The sequence below is a fragment of the Mustela nivalis genome, assembly GCF_964662115.1.
Source record: "Mustela nivalis genome assembly, chromosome: 7".
Classification (NCBI taxonomy): Eukaryota; Metazoa; Chordata; class Mammalia; order Carnivora; family Mustelidae; genus Mustela; species Mustela nivalis.
The window spans coordinates 78,414,872-78,426,381 of NC_139026.1; the positions used below are offsets into that span (position 1 = coordinate 78,414,872).

General features: G+C 32.7%; 1 protein-coding gene across 1 annotated transcript in view; it reads right to left on the reverse strand.

Moving 5' to 3' along the window:
• Nucleotides 1-11,510, reverse strand: part of ABCD2 (ATP binding cassette subfamily D member 2) — a 65,378-nt gene that overhangs the window by 32,979 nt on the left and 20,889 nt on the right. Inside the window, exon 5 of the mRNA XM_082742460.1 lies at nucleotides 8,758-8,903. Coding sequence (XP_082598586.1) covers nucleotides 8,758-8,903 — 146 coding nt within the window. The remainder of the gene's footprint in view (nucleotides 1-8,757; nucleotides 8,904-11,510) is intronic.

The following is an 11,510-nucleotide window of genomic DNA, read 5'->3' on the forward strand; positions in this document are numbered from 1 at the left end:
GTGCCCTGCTGCCAACAACCACCAAGACAAAATAACTTCAGAGTCAGATTTGCCTAAGTTCATATGTTAGCTCCACTCAGCTGGATGACTTCAACCCAAGTTTTCTCATCTAAAGATAGGGACACTAACACCAACTTTATGAGTTTTCATACAGAAAAATTAGAAACATATGTGTAGAATAGTTGAGTAATGCACAGCAATCGCTTGTCACCTTGTAAAATAACAAAACAAAACAAAAACAAAGTAATAAGACCAGAGATGTTTAGCTCTTGCTAAAGATGCTCCAGGATCCATCAATTATTTCAAGAGGTCATACAATTCCCAACATAAAAATCAATATTAATTCACTTTATGTTAAAAATACATAGGATGATCAACTATACTTCAATTAAAAAAATACATAAGCTGTATCATTACATGCATGAATAGAAATGCCAACAAAGGGAGCATGGATTAAATGCTGGCACCGCTAAAGCTGAGGTTTCATGTCATAAGCTCTTCTAAGAAAAGCAATTGACAAATACAGAAATTTTTGGAAAGTGAATGCAAACTATACAAGAACCGTGGTTTGTTATCCCCCATAAATTTGGGACAATGCTGGAGAGGCTTTAATTACTATGATTGTCTGAGAAAACATTTAAGGTCAGACAGTGGTTTGTTTTTTTCTTTTCAATCACAGGTAGATGTTTTTAATACGATTATTTTATTAATCTGAAAATAAGAAGCAGTGAATGTAGAGGGTTTAGAACCAGAGATTTGATGAATTCTAGCCCTGGCTCTGAAATGCTATGTAACTCAAAGTATTAAAGTCTCTGGTCTCTTTGAACTCCAGTTTAATTATTTAAAACATTCTATTTAACATGGTTTATTCAGAGCATGATCAATATATACTGTTGCTACATTAAAAGATAGAAGTAGCCTTATCTATATTTAATTTTCTTTATAGTCTAATTAGTTGTGCTATCATTCCTGCATACAATCAAATTTAGGATTTTCATGTTTCATTTAATTTAAAAATGTAGTTCATAACTACTTTATTACACATTTAGCCTAGAAGATTAAACTGCATGGTACTTGAACATACTATATTGTGAATGAAGTGGCAAGCAAATACTGAGCTGATAAATGAAATGTTATTTATGATTTCAGAATATCTTCTGGCAAAAAAGAATGAGAATCAATGAGTGTAAGAGAAGTTATTGTCATCATTTGGTATGTTTCTTGAGGAGCATTAATAGACTAAAATTTAACATATTAAGCTATATATATATGATATAAATATAATAATATATATTTGAGTATAAGAAAAATGTGTCATTTATTTATAGAGAGGAGATAAGTTCTTTGGGTGGAAACTGGGCAAATAGCAGATCCACAAAGCAACAGAGAACTTTAAAAAGTTTTTTCTTTTTTTTTAAAGTTACAAAACCTTTTAAAAGTTTTAAAAACTTTAAAAAGTAATTCAGAGAACTTCAACATGAAAAGCTTTAGCAATGTTTAAGGACCTAGCTAATGGGCACTATTATTTCCAGTATGTACCAATGACAGAATATTCATGGAGTTGAATTAATAAATATTTGCTTTTCTGAAATTGGTGTATTAGAGAGAGGGTGAATAGGAAAACCTTGCTTAGAAGCATCCAAAAGCAAGAACAAAAATTGTGTGCCTACTTGAATCTGAGGCATTTCTGATCTATTTAGTCACTGGAGAAACATCCAAATCATGACAGCTATTAAAATCCTAACTAACTTTCAAAACCTAAATCAAAAGACACAGTGTTATATTGTGATTTTTCTCATTTTGAACATCTACAGCAATTCCTGCCTTTCTTGAGCCACTTATTCTAACTTGTATTGAAGTTGATTGCTTATTTTTTTTCCTAATCAAATTTAACAAGTTCCACATTGAAAGTTACTCTGTTTTCTTCATTGTCTATCCTCCGTAGCATCTAATAGCAGGACTTTTTTTTTTTTTAAGTTTTTTTAAAAAATTTATTTGACACAGAGAGAGATCACAAGTAGGCAGAGAGGCAGGCAGAGAGAGAGAGGGAAGCAGGCTCCCTGCTGAGCAGAGAGCCCAATAACGGGACTCGATACCAGGACCCTGAGATCATGACCTGAGCCATAGGCAGAGGCTTAACTCACTGAGCCACCCAGGTGCCCCATAGCAGGACTTTAATAAATACTTAAAAATTTTAAAAAAAAGAGTCGAGTTTTAACAAAGAATAAAGTACATTAATGTTCCCAAGATATGAAGTACGATATCCTAGCCATCTCATCCCTTTTCTCTTGTTTTTATTTTTTTTAATGTTTAGTTAAATCTAATTCAACCCTTATAATACAATCCTCTCACTTTCCTAACCTTTTACTTATTAAATTCCAAAGTCAAGGATGGTCAGAAATTTGCACAAGTTACCTTTTCATACAAAATTATGGGAAGTCTGAATCTATTTCAGACCTGTTGAAGGTGTATTAAGGCATAGGGACTGAGTAGTAAGAAGATCATGGTTAAATTTTCATTCCCAAGATATTTGTACCAAGAAAGGGTAGTGAGAGCAAGAGCTCTGGGAACAGAATTACACAGTGGGTTGGTGCCCAACTGGAGACTGTTGCTGAGGAGAGATATGTATACAAATGATCCTCTGAATGATATATATATATAAAAAAAAAAAAAACCAACAACACAGTAATATAAAGGAACACAAGATTTCGCTACCTTTTGTCAAGAAACAACTATTTCTTCTCTTTCTTTTCTTCCTCCCTTCCCTCCAGTCCTTCCCTCTTTGTTCCTCCCCACTTTCTCCTTTCCTCTCCTCACTCTTTGTCCTCAACCCCCATCAGGATATTTCAATTGCCTATTGTGGTGAATGTTAGCATAAAATGTTTTTTTTTTTTTTAAGATTTTTTATTTATTTACTTGACAGAGAGAGGTCACAAGTAGGCAGAGAGGCAGGCAGAGAGAGGAGAGGAGGAAGCAGGCTCTCTGCTGAGCAGAGAGCCCGATGCAGGACTCGATCCCAGGACCCTGAGATCATGACCTGAGCCGAAGGCAGCGGCTTAACCCACTGAGCCACCCAGGCGCCCCTAAAATAATGTTTTGTTAGCAGGTGAACTAAACAAATAAAGGACCGAGCTTTTGAGGCTTTAATGGTTGAAGATAGAGACATTCTACTGAGTTACTACATGACTAATGGATCCTAAATTAGTGGATTAGTGAATCCAAAAGCAGGAAATCACAATCTACTCTTAGGTGGTTGAGAAAACAAGAAAAACTACATCAAGAATTGACAAAAGATATTCAGGATCTGTATCCAACTGGAAAACTTTTCCTGAGGATTAAGATAGCTAATAGTAAGAAACAACAAGTTTTAGTCATCAGTTTGAAGAGTACGGTACAGTCACATTGCTGAGGAAATTCGGTCTTGAACAAATTGCCCAAATATTTTTTTTAAAGTCACACTTAAGCAACACTAAGCATTTTACCATATATTATTCCATAGATTTAGAGCAGTTAAATCTACATTAGAGATGAAATTTTTCTTTGCTAAAACTTATCAAATGTTCTAATAGTTATCATACCCAATTAATGAAACAGGCTAACAGGAAACTGTTTTGAAACTAGTTTATCTAGCACAACTTTTTATTTGTATCCTTGAACTAAGGCCCAGATTTTTGCTTATCTGGTTCTCATTATTAACATTGTTAAAGTATTAGGAGACATTAAGTGGGATAATACTGAGGACATTTCACAATTTCTTAGGAATTCAGGTTTTCCAGCTTGCAAAATGAGCCATAGCTACATTCTCTGAAGACATGGTTTAAAATATAAGTGTCCTAATTTGCTTAATTTCAACTTTTTTTTTCCTCAGTGGTTCTTTTTTCTTTTGTATACAAATGACATTACTGGGAACCCATTTAAACAAAATCTACTCCTTTTTTCCCCATGAAGATAACAACTCATGTACATTTGATCACTGCATGAAGACACATCCTCTATCAAGAAGTCTTTCAGTTATAAAAAGTGAAAACAGGGAGATTATTATAAAGTCTGTTTATAACTTATGAATTTATACTTATTTTATTATATACTTATTCTGTAGGTACATAAGACTCAATTCTGTATTCACTTTACAGTTTTTTTTCCTACCAAACTAGTACTTAACCATTCTATATTACTATAAATTAATGCAATAAACCATTAGATAATAAGTCATTAATGAAAATATTCAAAGAAGTGTTTAAGAATGCCTACTGACAAATATTTTGAAGGAGGTTGTAGCAGCTTTCTTTGAAATCATAAACACTTATAAGATTATTTTCAAGCTTTCTTGAAGAAAACAGCATTTAGAATATAAGAAATATACATTTAGACTCTCTTGGTTTATATATACATTTAAATATATTTTATGCTTTTTTGAAAGATAAGTTTTATTAAATTTTAAACATAAATACAAATCTTCATGTTTCTAGAAGCTACATAAAATAAAATTACTTTTAACAGTAATTATTTTAAAATACTTTAACATTAAAAAATAGTTTTCATTCTCATTTCTCCCTAAGTTGCAGTTGACCTTTTGCTTAGGCAACAGTAAATTTCATAATGAAGAAAAAGTTCCCAGTGATTTATGTTTGTTGCAAAACAACACAGGTCTCTCTGAGGGCAAATATTGGAATTTATGTACTTTGTTTTTTTACCTTACTTTATAAAAATTTGATAAAATACACACAAAATTTGTTCTACCATTTCTATGTCCATAGTTCAGTGGTATTTTTTCTTTTCTTTTTTTCAGCTTTATTGAGATAAAATTAGCATATAACATTGTGTAAGTTTAAGGTATGCAAGTTGTTTATAACAAGGTATACAAGTAAGTTTAAGGTATACAAGTTGATTTCATATATTATATAGCAAAATGATTATCACTGAAGTATTACCTGATGACTCTATCACCTCACATAATTACCATGACTTTATTGTGGCAAGAACATTTTAGACTTACTCTCTCAACAACCTCCAAGTATATTTTACTGCTAACTGTAACCACAATGCTGTGCATTAGATTATCAGAACTTACTCAACTTCTAACTAGAATTTTGTATATTTGACCAGCATCTCCCCATTTCCTCTACTTGCCAGCTCTTGGTAACCATCATTTGATTCTCTAAGCTTGGTTTTTTTTAGAGTTCACATATAGGTGCTATCATACAATATTTGTCGTTCTTTGTCAGAATTATTTCACTTAGTATAATGTATTATATATTTATTTCACTTAGTATAACTATTTTCACTTAGTATAATGTCCTCAAAGTCTTTTCACATGTTCTCTTAGCTGAAGAAGTTTCATTGTACAAATATATGTGTGTGTGTATACACACACACATACACACATCTCTTTCCATTTAACTGTCACTGGACACTGAGGTTGTTTCCACATTTTGCCTATTGTAAACAATGCTGCAATGAGTATGAGAATACAGGAATCCCTTCAAGATCCTGTTTTCATTTTCTTTAGACATATATAACCAGAAGGGGTATTGCTGGATCAGATGATAGTTCGGTCTTTAATTTTTTAAGGAGCTTCCTTAATAGTTTTCCATAGTGGCTGAACCAACTTACATTCCCACCAATAGTGCACAAGGTCCCCTTTTCTTCACATCCTTCCCAATACTTGTTATCTCTTGTCTTTTTTTTCCCTAAAGAATTTATTTATTTGAGAGAGAGAGAAAGAGAGAGCAAAAGAGGTGTGGAAGGGGCAGAGGGAGAAGCAGACTTTCCGCTGACCAGGGAATCTGATCCCAGGCTTGATCTCTGGACCTATGATCATGAGCCCCCCATTGGGCTTCCAGCTCAGTAGGGAGTCTGCTTCTCCCTTTCCCTCTGTCTGCTGCTCCCTCTGCTTGTACTCTCTCTCTCTCTGTCAAATAAATAAAATAAAATCTTTATTAAAAAAAAAAAGAGCTGCTATTGTAACATCCCATACATTTGGGCTTCCATTCTCATTTGTTTCAAAATTTTTAAAATTTCTCTTTTGATTTCTTCTTTGACCCATTGGTGCTCAGGAGTATTACTTAATTTTCACATATTTGTAAAATTTCCAGCTTTCCCCTTATTATTGATATCTAGTTTCATACCATTGTAATGGGAAAAGTAGTACTTGGTATGATTTCAATCTTCCTAAATTTGCTAAGACTTCTTTTGTGTCATATGATATTCCTAGAGAATGTTCCATGCATGCTTGAGAATATCTATTTTGCTGCTGTTGGATAGAATGCCTATATATGTCTGTTAGGTCTGTTTGGTCTAAAGTATGGTTCAAGTTCAATATTTGTTGTTAATTTTCTGTCTGGATGATCTATTTGTGGTTGAAAGTAGGGTCCTAAAGTCCCCAGGTATTAATGTATAGTTGCATAACTTTCTTCAGATTTGTTAGTATTTGCTTAGTATATTTAGGTGCTCCATTTGTTGGGTGCATATATATTATAGCTATTGTATCTTCTTGACAAATTGACCCCATTATCATTATATAATGACCTTCTTTGTCTCTTGTTAACATTTTTCACTTGAAGTCTATTTTGTCTGATAAAATCATAGCTATCCCTGCTCTCTTTTGGTTTCCATTTACATGGACTATCTTTTTCCATCCCTTCACTTTCAGTCTGTGTGTGTCCTTAAAGCTGAAGTGAGTCTCTTATAGGCAGTATAGAGTTGGGTCTTGTTTTTTCTCTTGCCAGCCACTCTATGCCTTTTGACTGGAGAATTTAATCCATTTACATTTAGAGTAAGTGTTAATAGTCAAGAACTTACTAATGCCAAACTAAGCCAGTTTTCTTTTTCTTTTTCTTTTTTTTTTTTTTTGCGTTCTCTGGCCCCTTTCTTCCTCTCTTGCAGCCTTTCCTTTGTGAATTGGTGATTTCCATAGTAGTTCTCTCTCTGATAACTTTCTCTTTATTTATGAATCTACTATGGGTTTTTGCCTTGTGTTAACAACCTAACTTCAATTGCATACAAACTCTCTACCCTTTCACTCTCCTTCTTTTAAGTTTTTAACATCACAACTTATCTCTTTTTATATTGGAATTATACTACTTATAAATAGTTATTTTTATACTTTGTCCTTTATACTTATATTTAAGTGGTTGATACACTGTCATATTAGAATATTCTGAATTGACTATATATATTTACCTTTACTGGTGTATCTGTCTATTTTCATGTTTTTTCATGTTACAAGTTACCTTCATTTCAATTCCAAGAACTCCTTTCAGCATGTCTTATAAGGCAGGTCTAGTGGCAATGGATTCCCTCAGCTTTTGTTTGTCTAGGAAAGACTTTATTTCTCCTTAATTTCTGAAGGATAATTTTATAGGATTATGTACTTTTATATTCCTTGGAAATATCTTGTATTTCTCATGTCACAGCTATGTTCAAGAATTGTATCTTTCATATTATCTAGGAAATTTAAAATAGCTAAAAATATAAAATTTATATATATGATTTTATTTGGATTAAGAGAATAGAATTCTATGACAGAATATTTTCCTCATGATTTTAAACCTTATAACCTAAATTAAAAATTTAAAATCAGTCTACTTAACACATTAATGTCTGAAACTTAAGCATTGTCTGTATAATTTAATTGTCAGATTCAAAAGGTTTCCCAAAAGCATACAGAGGAAGAGACAATGATTCTGGTGTCATAAAATGTTATCTACTTTATGTTAAACATAAGAATTCATGACACTGCTCACATCCAATATTTTCTTATTGCCAGTGCAATTCATTCTCCCATACTTGAAGTAGCTTCCTACTACTAACATAAGTCTTACTTTAAAGCAAAGAACCTCACAAACCCTCATGTTCCTAAATATAACATATGGTCTAAAAATTAGACCAGGGAGCAGGATGGTACAAACACTTTTTGACAAGAGAAAAGGGGCAAGAGAGACATGTGATAGTACCTTACTTGATGTAAGTTTTATATTTGTTCTGTCTCTGTACTTCCAGTCTAAGTGCTCTATTATGTTCCACAGAATAGCCATCTAATACAGGAGCGCTCTGTGATGTCCACCTAGCCCAGGGTGATGACAGATGGAAAAGATGAGCATGAGTGTGCCTCTTCCTCAAATTTCATTTTCTCTCACCCACAATAAATATTCCAAATTCTCAAATATAACTTTGTATTTAGATGTTCCTAAATTATTACAAGGAAAGATGGCTAAAGACTTCAAAAGAAACAATATTCTTTTAAAATATCTCTATGCTTACTTTGCACTCATTTGTAATTTTTTAAATAAGGCAGTTTCAAATCATTAATTAATAATATAGATAACTATAATAAAGACTATTTTATGGAGGCTCTTCAGATACAAATGAACAATATTAGAACATATGAATGTATACAGTTTGATGAAAAGACTGGTATACTATACAAATACAGCTTTGTCTGTGAGAAGAGATAATCTGACATCTAAAGCAATCAAATCATTCCTTCGATTAGGCTGCTCTTCCTTGAGACTAACATCTATGGTCTTTGAATGCTCCATATATCTAGATAGATGTGAAAATAAAAAGAAGTGGTTTTATCCTGGAAACTCTCAAAATCAAAGCAATAATGAAACTTTTTTGAATAACTGAATTTTATTTTCTTAATAGTTTCTCTCAGTGAAAACAAGTTTAAAGATTATAAACTGAGGAGCTTAAGGAATCAAGATAATTCAAAAGCAAACTGAAATTTTCTCATGATATAAAATATGTACCTACCTTTGTGGAATATAGAACATATGTTGGGGAGGTGGCTTATAGAGGACTCCTTCATACACAGGCCAGAGCCCGCTTAAAATTCTGAAGAGAGAACTTTTCCCACAACCATTAGGACCAGTTATCAAAAGATGCATTCCTTCTTGTACCTGAAGTAAGAAATAAAATGATAAACTGCTATATTTAAAAATGATTTCATTTGGCAGCATTTAAAAGTGATTCATTTTTTTAAAACTTTCAAACACATGATAACCCAGGGAGGGCAAGGATAAAAAAAAAAATCAGGATGGAGAATTTCCAGTTTTGCTCTGAAGCTAAAACTAAAACTAAAACTAAAAGCATCATAAAATAATCCAACTCCAAAGGAAATGAATCTTCTTGGAATGAGCACTGCCTTTCTAAAATTTTAATTGAGGTCTTGTCATCAGATACTACACACATATGTTGAAACACAGCCACATGGGAAATAAGAAAGTATAAAATTTTTAATTAAAATACATTTAATTTTACTTTATTTATTTTAATATTTGGTTAAATTTATATTGAATTCAAATAGAACTCTGTTGTATTTGTCAGTTGGAGTTATTAGCTACAAAGCTATTCTAAGATCCAGCTGGGTAGCTTAATTTTATACTTCAGCAGTCTGAAATGTTACACAGTCACAAAGGCCCATAATCAGTCAGATGAAATGATTCTAATTCTGTTTTATTCACAGATGGAGAAAATACATTTACCAAACCAAGACAGAGGAAAGCAACAGGATTATAATTTTGTCTTATGTCTAGGAATGAATTTAAAACCTATATATATATGTGTGTGTATATATATATATATATATATGTATATATATATATATATATATGTCAGAAGTCATTTATCCATTATCAACTGGATGGTTCTCTTTAGAATTTTCCTTTTTTTTTTTTTGTCATTTAAATTTAAACAGTTGAATTTCATGAGTTCCCATTCCACCCAATAGGTTCAGGAAGTTGTCTTTGTATGGTATTTGAAGAGTATTAGAAAGAACAAGGAAAAGGAACAGCATTTAAAAATTTGCTCTAAGAACAATGATAACATTTCTAAGAACAAATGATATTTTGTAATGGTGATTAAAAAGTGAATACAGCATCAAAGTATGAGGGACAGGGGGCACCTGGGTGCTCAGTTGTTAAGCATCTGCCTTCGGCTCATGTCATGGTCCCAGGGTCCTGGGATCAAGTCCCCATCGGGCTCCCTGCTCAGTGGGAAGGCTGCTCCTCCCTCTCCCACTTGCCCTGCTTGTGTTCCCTCTCTGGCTGTGTTTCTCTCTGTTAAATAAATAAGTAAAATCTTAAAAAAAAAAAAAGTATGAGGGACGAACTCTACAGTATGCTTGTAGATAAAGCTTTGTATAATATCGATACAAATATTTAAGTATTAATGATATAGAATATATCATACTGAAAATTCAAAGATGAAAAACATTGTATTATTTGGATTATGCCAGTATAAGGAGTCCACTCCATGTCGGCAAACCGTATATAACATAAGCTGAAAACTTTTTGTTGAAAGAAGGTGGTAGAAAGAGGGAGGAAGGGAAGGGAAAGAATAGGGTTGGGATAGGGTTAAGAGAATAGAATTCTATGACAGAATTTATAATAAGTATATGTAAACCAAAAATTGTTGATATATATATTCCATCTAAATAATTAGACGTTTCCTCTGTAAACACTGATTATTTACCATGTGCCAGACATTCTTCTAGGCACAAGGGATATAGGGCTACCCAAGGCAAACTCTCAGTTCTCATGGTTTACATTTCAATGGGAAAGATGGAAAAAAAGACATGAACGAAAAATTAGGTAGTGATAAATGCTATTATAATAGCAAAAGAAGAAAGATGCATTTGGGAAAGATGGTGGCATTGTGGGGTTAGTGGCAGTGGCGGTAGTGAGCAGTGCTCCTTTTGATTGAGTGGTCAGAAAATCCTCTTTGAGAAGGTTATATTTCTCCTGAACCTGGGTGACAAGAGAAAACCAGTCAGAGCTAGAAGAGTATTTCAGACACTGGACACAGCTACCCCAAGGATGTAAAATGGGAGTAAGCTTGAGTCTAACATTTCACTATAGGTATTTTTTCTCCCTAATTGTAGCCAAACTGAAAAGCTATTTTGATAGAATAAAGTTTGAAAATCCTGGGAAAAGCCCCAAAAGAATTAATCTTGTGACTTGCTATGCTCTTTTACTAGAGAGAAGTTAGTTAAGGAAATGTAATGTGTAGAAGCATCAATACTTCGCAAATGATTTTTTTAAAGGTATGTGCCATGGCAAAAGGCATATTCATAAAATATTTTAAAAGCATCATTCTCAGGAATTCTCAGATATTTAACACATTTTGAGTCCTAATAGAAGCCTTTTCCACATTCAAATTATTTTACTGGCATAAATTTTCCCATGTTTAGTAAATAGCAAGTCTGAGGCAAAAATAATTCCCACATTCATTGAATTTTCTTCTCCAAACAGTTTTTAAATTCCACAATATCTACAAAAGGTTGAGAACATTTTCCACTAGAAACCTGCTTATTTGTCAATGCATACAGAGGAAACAGAACTTTCATTACATTTGGGACCTGACACTTTAAATAAATGTCAGAAAAATACCAGTTATCATAAAGTGTACTATAATAACGTGTATCTTTGTAGAAGTTCAAAATTCATAACATTTTTGTTAGATTATGTATCCTAAAATTTACTTTTTTATAAAAAAATACACTGAGC